Source organism: Mustelus asterias, chromosome 12 (genome assembly GCF_964213995.1).
Source record: "Mustelus asterias chromosome 12, sMusAst1.hap1.1, whole genome shotgun sequence".
Taxonomy (NCBI): Eukaryota; Metazoa; Chordata; class Chondrichthyes; order Carcharhiniformes; family Triakidae; genus Mustelus; species Mustelus asterias.
This window is the reverse complement of record NC_135812.1, coordinates 85,882,913-85,905,222: the sequence shown is the minus strand read 5'-3', so window position 1 is coordinate 85,905,222 and position 22,310 is coordinate 85,882,913. Positions and strand designations below refer to the sequence as shown.

Genomic DNA, 22,310 nt, shown 5'->3' with positions numbered 1-22,310 from the left:
CTTTATAAATCCTTATCCACCATAACTCAGCCAAAATGGTATACAGATAAACTAATCTCAAGTATATTGGTGTGCCGATTTCTTCCTCTTGATGGAAGGAAAATGCCTTTTACTTTGGAACCACTGTCTTAACCATTTGAGATCTGGACCCTAAATAGGTTTGAGATATCTCATTGTACTCTCAAATGAACTGAATCCAAAACACACAGATTTTGCGCTGTATTTAGTTTAAAATATAATTGCAAGTGAGTGGATTGTGTAAGAGGATCGATATGGAAGAGTATGTTATTTGATGCTATTGTCTTGTCATTTTTATTCCATGCAGTGGTACCCAGAGGTGCGGCATCATTGTCCAAACACGCCAATAATCCTGGTAGGAACAAAACTGGATTTGCGGGATGATAAGGACACCATTGAAAGGCTAAGAGATAAAAAGCTGGCTCCCATTACCTATCCCCAGGGGTTGGCTATGGCCAGAGAAATAGGTGAGTGGTGGTAAGGTCTGGGTAAATTGTGGGACGTGATGAGATGCTTTCACATTGAAATGAAAATTTAGCAACAAACATCATATTAAAAAAATACAACTCCATCCAGGCTATGGTCGAGTGCCTCAGGCCGTCTGTCTTTTGACTGAATGTTTTTGATTGATGCTTATGGATTGTTGCAACATGCAGACTTGACAATTAGCCAGAGGAATAACTGAACCTGTCAATCTGTTTGTAAATGAGGGCTAGCTTTCCAGTTGTTCCCTAAGCAACCAGCATTGAGGCAATGCTGCAGAATTGGGTAAGAGAATTGATGCTAAATAATGATGAAGCCTCGGAGACCCGAGCTGCAACATTGCCTTAATTTTAACACGATCTTTGGGAGATACCAAAATCTATTTGCACTGAATGAAATGTCTAATCTAGCCTTTGTGTCATTTTGTTTCTCTTCTGCAATATTTGTCCTTTAATATTTCCATCAGCAATGAAACCTGTTTTTCTACAATTTGTTCAAGGATCGGTGGCACAGTGGTTAGCACTGCTGCCTCACAGCGCCAGGGACCCAGGTTCAATTCCCAGCTTGGGTTACTGTGTGGAGTTTGCACGTTCTCCCTGTGTCTGCGTAGGTTTCCTCCAGGTGCTCTGGTTTCCATCCACAGTCCAAAGATGTGCAGGTTAGGTGAATTGGCCATGCTAAATTCTCCCTCAGTGTACCCAAACAGGCGCCAGAGTATGGTGACAAGGGGATTTTCACAGTAATTTCATTCCAGTGTGAATGTAAGCCTATTTGTGACTAATAAATATAATTAATTAATTAGGATATCTGGGGACCTTGCTTCAAGTTTTATTTGATTTTAAATCACCACTAACTGGATCTTTCCCTTGAAGTAGATTTACCATTTTACTGTGAATTGTTTACATTGTTTTGATTTGGGAGGAAGACAAAAATCAATAAACTTTTATAAAAGGACTAAGTTTCCATTGCTGCAGCATTTTTCCAACCTCTGCAAAGGTGATCCTGTATTAGTGAAGAAGCATTCGGTGTGTTATAGCACCAACCTGTCAAAAGACATTTCAGAGATTCTTAGATATGTGAAAAGGGTGGCATCAATTCAGGGGCAGTAATTCTCTGCTGTGAACCTTTCTGGCAATTCAGTTTGACGGTTTCTGGCAGATGTTAATGTGAAATTAGATCCAATGAACTAGAATCGGAAATAAAAGTAGAATACGATAGAAAAGTGCAGTGCAATCAATCAGAGCTGAACAAGAAAGATAGGCTTAGATGTACTTAATGTTTCAGGTGCAAGTGGCTGAAGAGACATTTAACATTAATCTAACTCCAACTTTCTCTTTCAGACTTTCATTGGCCTGCAATGCAGTTTCAGCATTTTCTATTTTTACTTCAGATATCTAGCATTCCTTTTATCTTTGAATTTATACCACAGTATGCTTCTTGAATATTAAGCATGATATTGCTTTATTTTTAAGAATTTTCTGCTAAAATGGATGACTTTTTAAAAAACGGTACTGGTGTTGGAGATGAATTGCAGACACTGGGCACCCCTGTAACCCCCCTGGTACCTTATACCATGATTAAGTTCCTTCTACTTTGCCCAGCAATGTGTATACAGCCACGAAGTAGTCAATCTACTGAGAGATGCATCCCTGATATTTAAAATTTGAGAACTGTAAAGTCAGCTTTCTTATCCATTGCCAAGAATTCAACATTAATACCAGAATTCTCACTCCTGTCAATTTTATTTCCAAAATCTATTTTCTTTCATTTGGACTCATTAAGAACAATTATTAAAGGTTGTTAATTGTTAATCATTTTCATTTTATTATTGAGGCAAGCCTTATGAGAGTCATTTACTACAGAAGTGTTTCTGTGTACATAACACAAATGAGGGACATTCCACTGAGCTGTTACGTAATTTGCTATTTTCTCGGGTAGTGCATGGTTTTGTTTTTGTGTAATGTATTTAGATGCAAGTCTGCAGCTCTTTTGTTGCTCAACTATCCTACAGCTTAACCAATCGGATACAAAATTCATTGCTCCCGCTAAACGAGGACTGTAATCAAAACCAGAAAGTGGGTCTCTGTACAGCTGCAGCGGGAGCCACTGTGAAACAACCTTTTGTGTAAAGACTTTCACTAAGTGATTTAAACAAAGTTTTATAACAGTGAAACAGGCTGTTTGGCCCAAGTCAGTTAATGCTTCACTTGCCCTTTATTTACCCTCTTTTCCTCATTCAAGATTAGATTGGTTAGGTGAATGCTTTTCAAAGAAAAGTCATATTAACTCTGTTTCTCTCCTTAGATGTCAGACCTGCTGAGTCTTTCCAGCACTTTGTTTTTCCTTCAGTGTTGGTATAGTTTCTACTTTAGCTTCTAACCCTGGGAGTGAATTCCAATCCTCTGAGCATTCCATAAAGAAGTTTCTCCTGTCTTCTGCACCCAACACCAACTGAGGTCTTGCAAAGGTTTTATATCGGCTTATCAATACTTTTCCTGGCTCTTGTATTCCATCCGTTGTGCTCACGCCTAGAATTCTATCAGCTTATTTTACAGCCTAATGAAGCCAATTACTGCCCCATCAATCTACTCTCAATCATCAGTAATGTAAAGAAAGGGGTCATCAACAGCACTATCAAGCAGCACTTGCTTAGCAATAACCTGCTCACAGACACTCCATTTGGGTTCCACCAGGGTCACTCAGCCCCTGACCTCATTACAGTCTTGGTTCAAACATGGACTGAATTTCAGAAATGAGGTGACATTGCCTGCCCTTGACATCAAGGCAGCATTTGATTGGATGTGGCATCAAGGAGCCCGAGCTAAATTGGAGTCAATGAGAATCAGGAGGAATGCTCTACACTGTAGTAATACTTGGCACAAAATAAGATAGTTGTGGATGTTGGAGGTCAATTATCTCAGCTCCAGGACATCACTGCAAGAGTTCCTCAGGGTAGTGTCCTAGGCCCAACCATCTTCAGCTGCTTCATCAATGACCTTCCCTCCATCATAAGGTCAAAAGTGGGGATGTTTGCTGATCATGTGCAATGCCATTTGCCACTCCTGTGGCACTGAAGCAGTCAATGTCTGAATGCAGTAAAACCTGGACAATATCCAGGCTTGAGATGACAAGTGACAAGTAACATTTGTGCCATGCATGTGCTAGACAATGAACATCTCCAACGAGAGAGAATCTAACAATTGTGCCTTGACATGCATTGTCAATTGGGGGTGGCACAGTGGTTAGCTTTGCTGCCTCACAGCGCCAGGGACCCAGGTTTAATTCCAATGAACATCTGTGTGGAGTTTGCATGTTCTTCTCATATCTGCGTGGGTTTCCTCCAGGTGCTCTGGTTTTTTTCCCACAGTTCAAAGATGTTGATTAGGTGGATTAGTGGGCTGAGTGTATGGGGTTACAAGGATAGGGCAGGAGTGGGCTGGACAAAATGGTCTGTCGGACCCGACGGGCTGAATGGCCTCCTGCACTGCAGTGATTCTATGATACTGTCGCTGAATCCCCCACTATCAACATCCTGGGCGTTATCATCGACCAGAAACTGAACTGGACTAGCCATATAAATACTGTGGCTACAAGAGCAGGTCACAGGCTAGGAATCCTGTGGCGAGTAACTCCCCTCCTGACTCCCCAAAGCCTGTCCAGCATTGACAAGGCACAAGTTAGGATTGAGAGTTGTAGCATGTGGAATACTCTCCCCTTGCTGGGATAAGTCCAGCTCCAACAATGCTCAAGCAGCCTGCTTGATTGGCATCCCATCCACCATCTTCAACATCTACTACCTCTCCACCAATGCATTGAAATACTCGTGTACCATCGACAAGATGCATTGCAACAACTCAGTAATGTTCCTTAGACGGTACCTTCCAAACCCACTATCTCTACCACCTAGATGGACAAAGGCAGCAGAACACCACCACCTGCAAGCTCCCTTCTAAGCCACACATCATCCTGACTTGGAACTATATTGCTGGTCTTTCACTGTGGCTGGATCAAAATTCTGGAACTCCCTCCCTAACAGCATTATGGGTGTAGCTACTGAGACTGTAGCAGTTGAAGAAGGCAGCTCACCACCACCACCTCGAGGGCAATTAGGGATGGGCAATAAAAGCTGGCCTAGCCAGTGAAGCCCATATTTTTGTAATTTTTTAAAAAATGCCACTTTCAGAGGATTGTATCCTACAATCCTCCTGCTGTTCCAAATGCTGAATCTAATGTTTTTAAGTATAATTATTTTCCACATGCTTGTTGACATGGAACCTCCTATCTGGGGCTTTTTAGCTGATTCTCCCATCCAACTGAGTTAGTTTGAATGGTTTTCTGAAGCCTCTCTCTCCTATTCACAAATATTAGCTGCATTTTTAAACAATTCAAAATACTCTTTTTACATTAGGGTGCAGTCATCGGCAATTCAAAGGGGGTCATGCTATCAGCTGGACTTGTAAACCATATAAAACCACTGTCCAAAGAGTTTGTTAACAACTTCTATGCAGTTGATTTCCCCCATTAGCAGGCACTCTTCCCATTCTTAGGCTAGCACATGAATTCCTTTTTAATCAAGGGATCCAGAGGGTGACCGTTGCCTGTAAAAGCACATGCGTGAGCAGTCAAACACTTTCAGGAGGGAGAGAATAATTGATTAAAAAAATAACTTCCCTTTGGCTGTTTATGTTCTTCCTCTAAATGTACCACTGACTATTTAAAGTATTAACCTTGTCCCACAAATTTCTATCATTAATGAAGGCTACAGGCTTTTTCTAAATGATTGCTGTAGTTTATTTTTGACTTTGGACTTTTGTAATCAGATCTGTATAATGGTAATTAGCAGGTACAATTGGCTCTGAAGTAATATGTATCCAAAATTCCAGACTCATTAGAGTCTACAAACAGTTTGTTTCTAAGTAGAACACCTTGGGGATGAAGTGGAATGTAATGCAGCAATTGCTGATCTGGTTTCTGCCAATGTTAGATTACTTCCTTAGCAGGAGCAAGATGGCTCAATGCTAAACTTCAATTTTCTTAACACTGAAGAAATTGTGGTTGGCTTTATTTTTGTGAGGGGGAGGTAGGTGGTGGTTGTCAACTGTGAAATGCAGAAATCTACCACCGTGTTTGAGTTCCCAAACAAGATTTACTGACAAATCACTGAGTATTTGCCCAATATGGAGTGCATTCTGTGCCTGCAGGGATGTCCCCCACTGATGCACTTCTCACTTCCAGCCAGAACTATCCTACCCTTTTGGGACAAATCTTGTATGATTACCAGAAGTCAGGTAAGAGAGTCCCAGCACCCAGTGACAGGTCTTCCCCAATGGGTTTCATTAGTCATCCAGTCTGTCTGGTTAGTGTTCAAATCCCTGAATTATTGCAGATCTGAACCTAGGACCTGTCACGGGAAAGCAATTTAGCAAGGATTGGCATGTGGGCAAGATATAGGCAGTAGAGTTTTGGACAAATTTATATTCTGTTGTATTATTTCAATGTTAGAGAGAATATACAGTTGCCTGTTAAAATATGTTCTAAGGTTATATCTACATATCTATAAAGCAAATATTCTTTTGTAAGGAATTCAATTAGCAAAGCAGTAATGTGGGTGGGGAAATAGAGATACAGTGCTTTCGTAATCCATGAATACCTATAATTATTCGTATCGAGTTTCTGTTGTGAAAATAAAGGCTCTGCATGATGCTGGAGGACAGCCCTGGAGAAACTGAAAGGGGCCTTTGTTTTAGCAGCTGGGAGAATTACAGTTCATCCTCCATTCTGTGCTGAGGGCACTGTTGACTTTTATTGTTGGCTCGTGAGAAAGTGAAGAAAAACTCCACTTCCAATCCCCCTGGGAAAGTCTGCCTTTGTTGAAGCACTTTGTGTTTCCTTGTTTACATAGGCTATTAACCTCATCAAGTTTCCCCTTCCCCCATCTTAAATGAAGCTCGAATAGTATTGTGGTCATTTGTAGTACATTTTTAGCACTCTTAACATTAATCTATGTAAGGATTTGAATAAAGCGGAAACAGTTTGACAATAGTCCATAAAGACCTGAATTGTCCTAGTTCAGCATGAATCTATGATTCTCCTTTGATCTGTTACAAAAAATATTCTCCAGTCAGTCTTCCAATTCTTCACCTTCATTTTTGTTTTGAATGTTGGCAGGTTATTTTATTGGCTTGTCTAATATCCATGCTTTTGCATCTCAGCAGCAGCAGTTTTATTCTCTTACACAAGTGAGGAGCAAGCACATTATGCCGTGATTGCTAACTGACTAAATTACTATTATTTTAAACTCTTTTCTGATACTTGAAAGAGCCACGATAAAGTGAACGACTTGTTCTCCGCACTACATATAATCTCTCAGTTTGGGATACTTAATGGATTATGTGAAAAAGCTTCCCCCTGCCACCAACTTCTTAACCACCAGGATCACACAGAGAATAATTTGTCCAGAACTCCTTACTGCCCATATCCTGACCCACACCCCAGGCCTTGCTAACCTGCTTTCTCCTACAGCAGGTTCTAGCTTCAGATGACCCTTTGCTGCATTGTCATGTAAACCCAGACCTTGGAGGCAGGGATGTTTGTCGAGATTCTGGTGACCTCCCAACTGTTAATCATGGAAAAGCAATTAGGAAACATATGCAATTATATTTTGTTACTACAAGTGAAGCAATTGTAGTAGGTTGAGATTGTGCACATTAATGACTGACAGCTTAGAAACCAGCCAAATAGGCTCATCACTGAAGCAATGACATGGTAAACTTATGATTTGTATTTTCAGAGCTATTTTTTTTCCCCCCAACACAGGTGCTGTGAAGTACCTGGAGTGCTCTGCTCTTACTCAGAGAGGTTTGAAAACTGTATTTGATGAAGCAATTCGAGCCGTGCTGTGCCCACCACCCGTGAAAAAACGTAGAAAGAAGTGCACTGTTTTCTAGAAAGGGACCGTGCAAGGAACCATATCTTCATAACAACACAATCTGCTGGTATTTTATCCAAATCGTGGCCCTGTGTGGAATCGGACTGCAGAAGAGAGTGTTCTTCGTGTTGCCTCTCTCTTGAGTTGGAACAGTTAGCCTTGAGAGTTAAGTCCTGAAGTCAGTAATTATTCTGTTAGCGCTGTGTTGGGTTTTGTGTGAGGCAATGTGGCTGTCTTCATAAGTGGACTCCATTTTTTTTTAAGCTGCAGTATCCCCCCTTTTGCTAACTTCTACCCAACTCGAGTCCAATGATATCCAAAATGACACTTCCATTGTGGAAACAGTATTAATGGGTCTTTTCATCTTTGTGAACTTGATTCTTTAATTTTAATTTGTTCTATAACTGACTCGCTATTTGAGCAATGTCAGGTTCTGCTAATTGCTGCCCCTGTTGTTCCTCTTTATTTACTATTTCACTGACTGAAAGTGAACTCGGAGGACTGAACAATAGCTGTTCATGCCCTATTCTATTAAACTGACTTTTTAAAGTCCACTCTTGCTGGCTAGTATCATTTGTTAGTCCAGCAGTAGTTTTTAGAACTCATCCATAATGCCAATTATTGAAGTCAATACATGCAACTCTTTGCATTTTTCTTAAATGGGCTATTTTGAATATGCATATACATTGAACAGATTATTTTTCCCTCTAACTTAAGTACAGTACATGGAAGTACATTAAGATTGTCTAGAATGGACACTTTTTTTTGCATGGACTTGATTTTTCGCCCTTTTTGTAGCCATGTCTCATTGCGAAAAATCAAAATGAGGGGTACTGCAGTGTTAATTATTGTAGAGATACTTTTTGACCTTTCTGTAAGCAGCTAGGTAATACGGGATCACTGAGTGCAGCATGGGCAAAAGTGCAAATTTAAAAGGGGGGTGGGGGAAGGCTTGTGTATGTGAAAGACTTTGTGTAAAAAGGCTTTCTGCTGGTTATGTAAAATCAGTGTTTAACTGTTGTGTTCATTAACTTTATTACAACACTAGCAGACTTATGTTTTGACAAATAATTGATCAGGGTTTCTCCTTCATTCTAAATATTACAAGTAAATTGTAGAAATTGCCAGATGCAGTGTCCAACTAGTGATGCAGCATTTGCTTGTTCCAGCTGGTACTAACAAAAACCAATCCTGCCAATTTGGCATCTTCATTTCTAGCACTGGCCTGCATGATTTGAGTCTCAATACTTTATTCTAATTGACATCCTAGCCTTAAACCCTGGGAGAGAGCTGACTCTTCTGGTAATTTCACTGTTTAGTTTTGTTCTGTCGTTTGTGATTTCTTAAAAATGCATTCGTACAAGTTTTTGAGAGGATTTCTAACTTGGCACATTCTCGAGGTGCCACTTCTTGAAACCAAATTATGTTTTACAAAATGAATTTCATTAAATATTGTAGTATCCTCATTACCTTAATGTTGTTGTTTTCTTTCTTGCAAAATGTGTACAAGAAGCCTCTCGCTTGTGTTTTGACATGGCTTGCCATAGGGAGCTTCTTCCCAGCTATGGAACCAATGAAAACCTTCACTGGAATATGCTTTCTGCATTCTTTCCAATGGGAGCATTAGAGAGATTCTATTGTGGGTGACATGGTTGATTAATCCCTGAAAAGTGCTGCTGATCGCAACACTACTTGGAGCTGCTAAATAATTTACAAAGGAGGAGATTCTGCAGTACAACCCAAATTGAAATGCCTGCTGCTTTGTCCAATTTAATCTTAATGTCATAGTCACTTGCAGCAACTTGCAAGTTTATAGCTCAAGCAGCAGCTCTCCAGTTCCCTGACCCCAACACTGAAAGGGACAAGCTGTGGAGACGCGTCCCCTCTAAAATCACCTACTGTTCTTGTATGGACAAACATCACCATTCCTTTGTTGTGGAATTTTCCACCTAACATATTATGCTTGCACTCTCCCCAAAAAAAACTGGTTCAAGGAGAAGGCCAATCATCTCTTAGAACAAGTAGCAATGGGATATAAATGTGGCCTTGCCAAGGTCACCCACATCCAGTAAATGAAACAAAAACTGTTGTGGGAATGGAGGAATCTCTAGGACTTCAGTGAAATTGGCTCTAAACTTTTGGATCAAAGAACAGTACAGCACAGGAAACAGGCCCTTCGGCCCTCCAAGCCTGTGCCGCTCCTTGGTCCAACTAGACCAATCGTTTGTATCCCTCCATTCCCAGGCTGCTCATGTGACTATCCAGGTAAGTCTTAAACGATGTCAGTGTGCCTGCCTCCACCACCCTCTGTGTAAAAAACGTCCCTCTGATATCGGAGTTATACTTCGCCCCTCTCAGCTTGAGCCCGTGACCCCTCGTGATCGTCACCTCCGACCTGGGAAAAAGCTTCCCACTGTTCACCCTATCTATCCCCTTCATAATCTTGTACACCTCTTAGATCTCCCCTCATTCTCCGTCTTTCCAAGGAGAACAACCCCAGTCTACCCAATCTCTCCTCATAGCTAAGACCCTCCATACCAGGCAACATCCTGGTAAACCTTCTCTGCACTCTCTCTAACGCCTCCACGTCCTTCTGGTAGTGCGGCGACCAGAACTGGACGCAGTACTCCAAATGTGGCCTAACCAGCGTTCTATACAGCTGCATCATCAGACTCCAGCTTTTATACTCTATACCCCGTCCTATAAAGGCAAGCATACCATATGCCTTCTTCACCACCTTCTCCACCTGTGTTGCCACCTTCAAGGATTTGTGGACTTGCACACCTAGGTCCCTCTGTGTTTCTATACTCCTGATGACTCTGCCATTTATTGTATAACTCTTCCCTACATTATTTCTTCCAAAATGCATCACTTCGCATTTATCCGGATTAAACTCCATCTGCCACCTCTCCGCCCAATTTTCCAGCCTATTTATATCCTGCTGTATTGCCCGACAATGCTCTTTGCAATCCGCAATTCCAGCCATCTTCGTGTCATCCGCAAACTTGCTGATTACACCAGTTACACCTTCTTCCAAATCATTTATATATATCACAAATAGCAGAGGTCCCAGTACAGAGCCCTGCGGAACACCACTGGTCACAGACCTCCAGCCGGAAAAAGACCCTTCGACCACTACCCTCTGTCTCCTATGGCCAAGCCAGTTCTCCACCCATCTAGCCACTTCTCCTTGTATCCTATGAGCCTTAACCTTCTTAACCAACTGCCATGTGGGACTTTGTCAAATGCCTTACTGAAATCCATATAGACGACATCCACGGCCCTTCCTTCATCAACCGTTTTTGTCACTTCCTCAAAAAACTCCAAATTTGTAAGGCACGACCTCCCTCTTACAAAACCATGCTGTCTGTCACTAATGAGATTGTTCCGTTCTAAATGCACATACATCCTGTCTCTAAGAATCCTCTCCAACAACTTCCCTACCACGGACATCAAGCTCACCGGTCTATAATTTCCTGGGTTATCCCTGCTACCCTTCTTAAACAACGGGACCACATTCGCTATCCTCCAAATCAAATCCCTCTGATATTTTCTATAGAGACATCTGAGGGGAGAGAAAATTGCCTTGGTGTTTGAATTTCAGTAGAACAAGAACAAAACAGCACAGGAACAGGCCCCCCAAGCCCGTGCTGGTCCAAACTAGACCATTCTTTTGTATCCCTCCATTCCCACTCCGTTCATATGGCTGTCTAGAGAAGTCTTAAACGTTCCCAGTGTGTCCGCCTCCACCACCTTGCCTGGCAGCGCATTCCAGGCCCCCACCACCCTCTGTAAAATATGTCCTTCTGATATCTGTGTTAAACCTCCCCCCCCCCCCTTCACCTTGAACCTATGACCCCTCGTGAACGTCACCACCGACCTGGGGAAAAGCTTCCCACCGTTCACCCTATCTATGCCTTTCATAATTTTATACACCTCTATTAAGTCTCCCCTCATCCTCCGTCTTTCCAGGGAGAACAACCCCAGTTTACCCAATCTCTCCTCATAACTAAGCCCCTCCATACCAGGTAACATCCTGGTAAACCTCCTCTGTACTCTCTCCAAAGCCTCCACGTCCTTCTGGTAGTGTGGCGACCAGAACTGGACGCAGTATTCCAAATGCGGCCGAACCAACGTTCTATACATCTGCAACATCAGACCCCAACTTTTATACTCTATGCCCCGTCCTATAAAGGCAAGCATGCCATATGCCTTCTCCACCACCTTCTCCACCAGTGACGTCACCTTCAAGGATCTGTGGACTTGCACACCCAGGTCCCTCTGCGTATCTACACCCTTTATGGTTCTGCCATTTATCGTATAGCTGCTCCCTACATTATTTCTACCAAAATGCATCACTTCGCATTTATCAGGATTGAACTCCATCTGCCATTTCTTTGCCCAAATTTCCAGCCTATCTATATCCTTCTGTAGCTTCTGACAATGCTCCTCACTATCTGCAAGTCCTGCCAATTTTGTGTCGTCCGCAAACTTACTGATCACCCCAGTTACACCTTCTTCCAGATCGTTTATATAAATCACAAACAGCAGAGGTCCCAATACAGAGCCCGGCGGAACACCACTAGTCACAGGCCTCCAGCCGGAAAAAGACCCTTCCACTACCACCCTCTGTCTTCTGTGACCAAGCCAGTTCTCCACCCATCTAGCCACCTCCCCCTTTATCCCATGAGATCCAACCTTTTTCACCAGCCTACCATGAGGGACTTTGTCAAACGCTTTACTAAAGTCCATATAGACGACATCCACGGCCCTTCCCTCGTCAACCATTTTGGTCACTTCTTCAAAAAACTCCACCAGGTTAGTGAGGCATGACCTCCCTCTCACAAAACCATGCTGACTATCGTTAATGAGTTTATTCCTTTCTAAATGCGCATACATCCTATCTCTAAGAATCTTCTCCAACAACTTCCCCACCACGGACGTCAAGCCCACCGGCCTATAACTACCCGGATTATCCTTCCTACCCTTCTTAAATAACGGGACCACATTAGCTATCCTCCAATCCTCTGGGACCTCACCTGCGTCCAGTGATGAGACAAAGATTTGCGTCAGAGGCCCAGCGATTTCATCTCTCATCTCCCTGAACAGCCTTGGATAGATTCCATCAGGCCCTGGGGATTTGTCAGTCTTTATATTCTCTAACAAACCTAACACTTCCTCCCTTGTAATGGAGATTTTCTCCAACAGTTCAACACTCCCCTCCGAGACACTCCCAGTCAACACATCCCTCTCCTTTGTGAATACCGACGCAAAGTATTCATTTAGGATCTCCCCTACTTCTTTGGGCTCCAAGCATAATTCCCCACTTTTGTCCCTGAGATGTCCGATTTTTTTCCCTGACAACCCTTTTGTTCCTAACGTATGAATAAAATGCCTTGGGATTCTCCTTAATCCTGTCTGCCAAGAACATTTTGTGACCCTTTTTGCTCTTCTAATTCCCCGTTTGAGTTCTTTCCTACTTTCTTTGTACTCCTCCAGAGCTCCCTCCGTTTTTAGCTGCCTGGACCTAACATACGCCTCTCTTTTCTTTTTGACCAGTCCCTCAATTTCCCTGGTTATCCACGGTTCTCGAATCCTACCCTTCCTATCCTTTTTTACAGGCACATGCCTGTCCTGTAGCCCTAACAACTGTTCCTTAAAAGACTCCCACATGCCAGATGTGGATTTACCCTCAAACAGCCTCTCCCAATCAAGAGCTGCCAATTTCTGCCTAATCCCACTAAAGTTAGCCTTCCCCCAATCCAACACCTTACCCTTGGGACACCACTCATCCTTTTCCATCCCTGACTAGACTTATGCAGGCTTCTGTGAAATTACATTACAGGTACAGTAGCATAGTGATTGCTACACTGCAAGTGATCTCAAGGGCCTGGACTAATGTTCCCATGGCATGAGTTTAAATCCTACCAAAGGAAACTGAGAATTTAAATTCCGTTAACCAAAAATATCAAATATTAAGCTAGTCTTTATAATCAGATCAGTAAAAACCCATTTTCTGATTCGGTGATCTTGTCTAAAGAAATCTGCCACCCTTGCCTCATCTGGCCATAGGTGGTGTTAAGATCCAGAGCAATGTGTTTGACACAGAAATGGCCTAGCAAATTACTTGGTCATTTCAAGGAGATTACATACGGACAACAAATGCTGGCCTTGCCAGTGCTGCCCATATCCTGCACAAGGTTGGCAGGTGGGAAGAAACTTGAACTGGACAGTAAGCCTTGTGTGTGTATGGAATAAAGAGAAAAGGACAAGACCATTTAGAAATCAAATGCACTAAATATCTACTATTGATGGCAGTATATTGACCTGGTATATATGATTATCCCATTTTCCAGTGCCAAAAATTATACTGTGTAAACTGACCACACACCACTTCTTTTCAGCTATGGAATGTTTTACTTGCATTAGTAGTGGGCCTCAATTTTTCACCCCAGAAATGCACATTTTAATTTATACTGTAAGTTGGTGCTGCGTACTGTTGGAAAGAAGATGCATGGGTGAAGACATGCATGGCATGGTGAGTGACAAGCAGAAATGAGTTCACTGGCAAAACAAATGAAGTACAAAACTGGTTTGAAACTAACACACATCTCATTAGAGATGTGTGTAAAACTAGTGTAAGAATAGAAGAAATGTGCCATCAGAACGGAGACCAGCTACTGAACCAAACTGTGGAGTGGAAAGGTATAAAATGACAGGACATGAGGCAAGATTCAGGGTGTACCAGCCTGCACAGCTAATGGAACAAAATTAAAGCCTATGGTAAGTTTCAAATGTAAAACCATGCTGACCATGTTTCCTGGAGGAACTTTTGTTCCTACAATGTTAGATGGATGAGGATGTATAAAATAAGTTCCTGGCTGGTCTACGTTCAGATCCCATGTAAACAGGAAATAGCACCTACACTGCAGTTATACCAGGGTGTCTAATGTCTAAAGTTCAACCTTTTGAATGCATACTTCAAAAATACATTCAAAGATCATGTCCATGGTGGATGGTTGACAGGGAAAAAAAAACTCCAAAAAGAATGGAAATATACGTGCTTGATATTTTGTGGATTCATGATCAGATCACGGGATGGCAGTGTACAGTGTCATCAGACTGTTCAAAAAATGCAAAATATAAATATTCAATTCAGTGGAGGGAGAAGAAGATACTGTTGTGGAGAGATGATTCTGAAAGGGAAAACAAATCTGATCCAGAGTGGAATCTTTACGATGATACTATAGGCAAATTGACCAGAATGAATTTAACTCTTCGTATGGATACTGAAGACAAATAATTTGTCGCTTGGTAGTACACAACTTGTGTTGTTGTACTCATTGGGACAGGGTTGCCATCATACCAAATCTCAAAGGGAACAACTATTTATACCGTGAGACTCTGATTTAGTAGTGTCTGTTCCCTGGTGCAATCTCCATAGCAATGCCTCACCAATCGGCACCACCTGATACATATAAATTGTTATTCCCTTTGAGGTCTGGTATTCTGGTGAATCTGTCCTGATAGGTGCAAGACAAAAAGCTTCGACAACATGTTTTTTTTCAGTGAAATTGATGGTTTTAAAATGCTGTGTGATTAAAGCTACTTTTATGAATGATCATGTTTTACATTTTAGAGTGAATCGTTTTGTAAGGAAATTTGGAGGCTTCAAAAGCTTGAATTATACACTTGTGATCTATGATTTTAAAAAGTAATGCTTTTTAATGAATATCCAGAATAGAATTGATAGCTTTTTTAAAAAACCAAATAACTATTTAACCATGAAAAGGGATAGGAAAAGGAGGGGGGAATAGTATTACTGAACAATACTGGAGGATAATACTTTCCATAGGAAAGCAGTCCAAAGAACAGATAGATTTTGGATTCAGTTGCTTAACTGGGAACTGGTCATCTGCTGAACAGAGGAAAGGAATTTGAGTGAAATTCATGAACAAATGAAGCAAATGCCAACAATAGACCCATCACTGTGGAAGATTTAAATTAGCAACAGTAGTTCAGGATGTTTGTGATGAAATTGGAATGTTTTGTTTTGCAGTGTGTTTCCAATTAATAATTTCAACAAAGGAGGTAGTACTGCTTGACCTGGTTCTAGTTAATGAAGCAAAACAAATCTAAGAGACCTAAGAGATGGGGACAGGGGTAGGTGCAGTGGGTGGGGTGGGGGGGCAACACTTGGAAAACAGTGATGTCAATAAGTACAATACAAGGTCAGATTAAGCATGTAAAGGAAAAAGAAATGGGGACAACATGACAAAAAAGCAAGTTATAGCAAGAAAGGACTGTACCGAGATTGAATGGAAGGAAAATTGGCAAATAGAATTGTTGATCACAGTAGGAAGTTTCTGAATGAGACTATAAATCAGCACATTGCAAGGGTGAATCGTGCCACAACTTTGGATTCCACAGTTGAATAGGGAAACTTTGAACAAAGTGTTTAGTACTTACTGGCTAAAGAATGAATGCTGGGACTTGGAGAAAATTAGTAAAGTCATGGGCAATAAAAAGACTTTGTCAACACAGTAGCAGTAAGGATCAATCAAGATGGAGGTAAAACTGGTAAGAGATGAAGCAGGCAAGTTTGTAGTGATTAAAAGGAGGACCATTTTTAGACTGGATGCAGAATTGTGATACCACAAGAATGAGTCACAAACAGTTTGATGTTATCAGTCAAAGTAAATTGTCATCAAATAAATTACTCAAATACATGGACTTGAATGCTTCATATATAAGCATCCAAAGAGAATAAATAGCAATTGCTGACTATAATTTTCCAAATTTCTCTGGATAGGAAAATTGCAGTATATGCCTACAATGTATGGGATGAAGAGACTAATATCCCAGGAAATGATATGGGTGCATTATTGGAGTTTATTACACAGGGTAAAATTACATAGCTGTTGGCAAAGCATGAGCGAATGAATGAGGACGAGCCAGCTTCAATTTCTGTGCAAGTCTTTTGAATAAATGAGAATTGGTAGCCAAAATGCACAATGTAGCTTCAATGGATTTTAAAACAATTTAAAGTACTCCATTAGGTGGCAACAATAAGACCAGTCCCTGTAATCCCACAGGCAGCAAGACTTCAACAGCACCCCTGGTACATTGCAATTGTGTAAATTGTAAAATTTATAACTAACAATATTTATAAAGCACCAAATGAATTATCTCAAGGTTCTTCTTGGGAACATTATAAAACCCACAATGCGACACTGAGCCACACAAGATATTAGGTCAAGACGAACAAATGGAATTAACACATGGAATTAAGGTTTTGTGACTACGTGAATGGGGAGTAGTTGAAGGGCAGAATGCAAAGGTTGGGGTAGAGGTAAGTTTCTCTGATGTGCTGCAGGTGGCTGCTCAGTTTATTATACACACAATATGGATGAAAATTGAGAGAACAATATTGAAAAGCTGAAGGTGCACACAGTTATTGAATGCATCAAACTAGCTATTTTTCCCCTCGATGTTCCACTTAATCATCATGATTTGTTTTCTGACTTTCGTTCCTTCACATACCATTTTCACGATGTTGGAAGAACGATGTTTAAAATGTACTTGCAATATCTATTTTTTGAGGAACTTCCAACAAGCTGACTATTGCACTGATGTACAAACAAAGAACAGTACCGCACAGGAAACAGGCCCTTCGGCCCTCCAAGCCTGTGCCGCTCCTTGGTCCAACTAGACCAATCGTTTGTATCCCTCCATTCCCAGGCTGCTCATGTGACTATCCAGGTAATGTGAGGATTTCTGAACCGTCATTAAAATATTCAAGAATTCTGGCCGTCATGTTTAAGTGTGGTTGACTTTCTTTGTTCAACTGTACCTTTAAGTGAACTATAAAATTTAACCCACATGCCATAACACAAGGTTAATGTGTCCAAGATGTGTGCATAAGAATATTAGAAATTGGGTCAGGATTAGGTTATTCAGCCACCTCCATTTGATAATGATTGATCTGATTTTTGGCCTCCAAAATCAAATCTTAGCATTTATTGCTAAAGGAATATAAAAGTGTTGCTGCTACTGTACAAAGCATTAGTGAGACTGCACTTAGAATATTGTGCAGAGTTTTGGTCCCCCTACTTGAGGGGGATGTAGTTGCATTGGAGTTAGCTCAGGAGGTTCATTAGATTGATTCCAAAAATGAGGTGTTTGTCTTAGAGAGGGATTAGGCAGTTTAGGCCTATACTCCCTGGAGTTTAAAAGAATGCAAGGGGATCTAATTGAGGCGTACAAAATGATGAAGGGAATTGATAAAGTAGACGTGGAGAGGATATTTCCTCTTGTAAGGTAATCTAGAACAAGAGGCCATAGTTTTAGGATTAGGGGTAGCAGATCTAAACAGAGATAAACAGAGATAAGGAGAAGCACTCTCAAAGGTTCATGAGGCTGTGGAATTCACTACCCCAGAGCATGGTGGATACTGGAGAATAAATTTGAGGAAGAGGTGGGCAGATTTTTAATTAGTAAAGGTTTGAAGGGCTATGGTGAACAGGCAGGGAAGTGGAGTTGAGGCCGAGATGAGATCAGCCATGATTGTATTAAATGGTGGAGCAGGCTCCAGAGGGGGGAATTGTCTACTCCTAATTCTTATGATTCCACTTTCCTGCCTGTTCCCATAACCCACGACTCCCTTGCCAAACAAAGATCTAACTCAACCTTGACTATTCAGTGATGTGGAGTTGCCGGCGTTGGACTGGGGTGAACACAGTAAGAGTTTTAACAACACCAAATGCATCAATGTCTGAAGCTCAGGACTCCAGCTCATCAACTTTCTTTGTCTGTATAGCACACAAGAAACAATACTTTTCACGATATTAATACGTGACAATAATAAATCAAATCAAAAAATCAAATCAAACTCTTGAGCTCAAGTTCCTTTAGCAGCGCTTACCACAGATGTGGATCACACAGGTGGCCAATACATCTTTCATGCTGCAGCTGCTCCTCATCACCTGCTGTATTCATGTCACAATAATTATCTGTAGATAAGCTATAATGCATTATTTACATCTCCCTAGTATGAGTTTAAATGACTGCCCCAGTTAGACAAAGAAAAGAAATCTTTAAACTTACCAACCACTCACCTACTTGTTCATCTGAATACTTCCAGGCTCACATCCTGCCACTGGTCTCTGGCTTCTTCTCTCACACCACTCCTTTTTTGTAAAAGGTCACAAGAGCACCCCCTCCTTCTTTGTACCAAATTCCCAAGCAGCTATCATCATATCCATAAAATCCCGACAGTGCAGAAGGTGGTCATATGGCCCATCGAGTTGGCACCAACTCTCCGAAAGAGCATCTTACCCAGACCCAACCCTCCTCTCATCCCCGCAATCCTTCGCATTTACCATGGCCAATTCACTTAACCCGCACATCATTGGACTGTGGGAGGAAATCAGAGCATTCAGCAAAAATCCATACAGACGCAGGGAGAATGTGCAAACTCCACACAGTCACCAAGGCCAGAATTGAACCCAGATCCCTGAGGTAATAGTGCTAATCATTATGCTACCCTATTAGCAAGGAGGGTTAGAGTTAGAAAAGGGGCAAGATCACGAGGGCTTTGAAATCAAATGAGAATTTATAATTTTAAGGCCTTACTTTACTAGGAGCTAATAATAGTGGAATATTGGAGTTGTCTGTAATATCACGCTTGGGGAGGAGAAAGAGGTCCTGCTGTATGAAAACATGCAGTCGTGTTTGTCTACTGCACCTCTTGGTATCTGACAATGAAGATGACAATTGAAGACTTTTAAACTACAGGGTGGATTTCTATAATACCAGCGGAATGCAGTACAGACAAGTAATCATCAGATACCTTGAGTTAGGCATCACACAAAAGCATCAAGCAAAGACTATCCAATGTGATATGCAAAAGGTGTACACTCATTTTTATGTCAGTTCTAGACTTTAGGATTTTAAAAAGGACAGGCTTTTAGGCTCAATCACAAACGTTTTTAATGAACAAAAACACTCATAATACAAGAAATTTAAACAAAAAAACCATCTTAATAAAAGGCTTCACAAAAAAAAAATCAAAGGCAAAGTCTCAAGTTTCTGCCCAAACCTCCTCAGGATTTAATTGCTACCCTTAAATTATCTTTAAACTCCAGCTCCACTATCCCTCGGATCTGGCTGATACTTACAACTGCTGCAAGTCTGTGAATCAGAGAGACCATTCCTGACCCTCCCTCCATGACTGCAGTGCCAGATGCAACTGCCTTGCCCTTTTTATTACCAAACTTTATCAAAAATATCAAAGCACATTCTTGAAGACATTCTGTTTGGATGGTCAGTGCTTAGCATCTTTTAATCTCTTTTAGCCTGGTTCCTGCCTTAGTCCAGACAAACCAATCATGATGTTGTTTCCCACACCCAAAACAACAGTCCTCCCCTAAAAGATAAAAAAAGAACAACAGTCCTCTTTCAGGTATAATGACTTTGAGCAGCACAGTGGCCGGGCGACAGCTGTTGGAGGGGTGTGTGTGTGTGTGCGCCTTCCGGGAGTGGTTCCCACCAGTGGGGATTACAGCTGCAACTGTTCCCCTGTAACGTGGAACAGGTGTACTCACCCTGCTGGTGGGGCTGGAGGCCTTCCTAGGAGGTCCTGGGCAAGGGGGTGCAATCGGTGGTGGTGGGGGGAGGGACCCGCTGTCACTGCAAGTGGGATTGGTGGGAGAGGGATTGAGGGGGCGATTAGGGCTGGACCGCTGGGGGGTGCAAGTCCACATGTGCCAATCTCCGCACTGACATCAGCTCATGCACAGTGGCCCGGGCGCTCTACACTGTGCTGCCAGCCCCTTGGGCAGGATAAGGCCCCGCCCCCTACTTTTCAGTGAGAGTCAGTCTAAGGCACTCTGCATTTCAAAGTTTCAAAGATGCGTTTGGCGGGGGGCAGTTTTCCCGCTGGTTGGGCACTTAGTTTTGTTTTGAGAGAATCCGAGCCATAAAGTCCATTTCCCCTTAATGGTTGTTGATGTTTGTATAGTTGTTGTCCTGGGACCATCAGCTCAATGGGCTCCCCGTTTCTTTAATTGGATTGTCTGATGGTCACTGTTTTGTCTTTGAGATGGTAACGTGCCAGTCTTGGTTTCAGTATTGATATGTCTTTAGGATTAACCCCTTACAGTACAGCTACGGTTTGGCCTATTTGTTTCCAGTATTTCTGTCCATGAACCCCAAAAGGGTTGTGGATGATTGGACAATTAACATTAAATGTGTTATTAGTCAGAACAAACTATACAGAGCGAAGGTGGGTAAATGGAGATGAGGTACCAATCAGGAATGATCAAGTTGAATGATGGAATAAGCTCGAGGAGCTGAATAACCCATTGTCCCCCAGAACTGAGTTTGGCATTCAGGATGTTACAGAATTGTAGAACGGTTGCAGCACAGGAGGAGGCCATTCAAGTCCTCATGTTCATACCAGCTTTCATAGAATCTGACATTACAGAAGGAGGCCATTTGGCCCATAGAGACGGCACCAACCACAATCCCACCCAGACCCTATCCCCATACATTTATTCTAGCTAGTCCCCTTGACACTAAGGGATAATTTAGTGTCACAAAGTGACAAATCTCCACTTTCAAGAAACAGCCCCAGCCTCTCCAATCTCTGCACATAACTGAAATACATCATCCCTAGAACCATCGGATTAGTTTTGAATAATGCAAATCTAATTTACAGCTGGAAACAAGTCTGAAAAAACCCCATCCATGTTCTTAGCAATCCACTAATACTGCTGCATGTAGATTGATATCAGTTGAGATTTTCCCCAGGGGCTACTTCTTGATTTTTCAGGGACTACTTACATCTGAAGATTTACATTAGAAACCAAACCATTCTCCACAAGTCAGTAAGAAATAGGAACAGGAGTATGCTGTTCGGCCCCTCAATTTTCAAAAGCAGGAATTTGCCATTCACTCTATGCCTCCAATAAAGGATATTAAAATGACAGACTTGTTGCTGAGCAGACAGCCAAGAATCATTAAACAGTTTTCCTTCGTTCCCCAACTAGCTCCTCCTCCCAACATCATCCTTCGCCAGTGACTGATATTGAAGCAACAAATAGGCTCTTCTGGATCAACTGGAGTCCCAGCTTCTTTGTACTCAATACTTTTTTTTCTAAAAACACGCACAACAGCAAAAAAACCTCATCTACAGACACTTCCTATAGCACAAAAATTTAAAGAAAAACCTAGTGGACGGTGACACAGTGGTTAGCATTGCTGCCTCACAGCACCAAGGATCCAGGTTCAATTCCAGCCTTGGGTGACTGGCTGTGTGGAGTTTACACATTCTCCCCGTGTCTGCGTGGATTCTCTCCACAGTCCAGAGATGTACGGGTTAGGTGGATCGGCTATGCTCAATATAGTGTTGGGGGATTAGCAGGGTAAATATGTGGGGTTTCAGGGATAGGACCTGGATGGAATTGTTGTCGGTGCAAACTCGATGGGCCAAATGGCCTCCTTCTGTGCTGTAGGGATTCTATAAATTTAAAGGGGGTAAATTTCTCCCATAATGTTTTTTATCCCTCTACCCCAGATCTCTTTACTCCTACTATTTATGAAGCAATTATAAAAAAGAAGAAAGGTATTGAAAAGTATTTAACTTATTTTTGGTTTGGTTATTGTTCTATCAGTGGGTTGCAATCGAGAAAGCCAGGTCTAGGAGGATTTTGAAAGAAAATCAAGCTATATTTGAAAAGTTAAGAAATTATATACAAAAATAAAGTTTGTGAAATTGAGCAATGTTGGCTGTTGCCCACATCTCCTTTCAGTCAGAGCTGCTTTACCTGCATGGTACCCACCAGCATCTTGACCTCTGGTGCTCCCAAGCTGGCTCCTC

The 22,310-nt window shown here is 41.8% G+C and overlaps 1 protein-coding gene across 1 annotated transcript in view; it reads left to right on the top strand.

Annotated features, from left to right (window-relative positions):
* LOC144501643 (ras-related C3 botulinum toxin substrate 3) overlaps positions 1–8,897 on the top strand; it is a 29,260-nt gene extending 20,363 nt beyond the window's left edge. The window contains exons 5-6 of the mRNA XM_078225546.1: positions 326–485; positions 7,318–8,897. Of these exons, the coding sequence (XP_078081672.1) occupies positions 326–485; positions 7,318–7,448 (291 nt within the window). The 3' untranslated portion in view covers positions 7,449–8,897. The remainder of the gene's footprint in view (positions 1–325; positions 486–7,317) is intronic.
* The last annotated feature ends 13,413 nt before the right edge of the window (positions 8,898–22,310 follow it).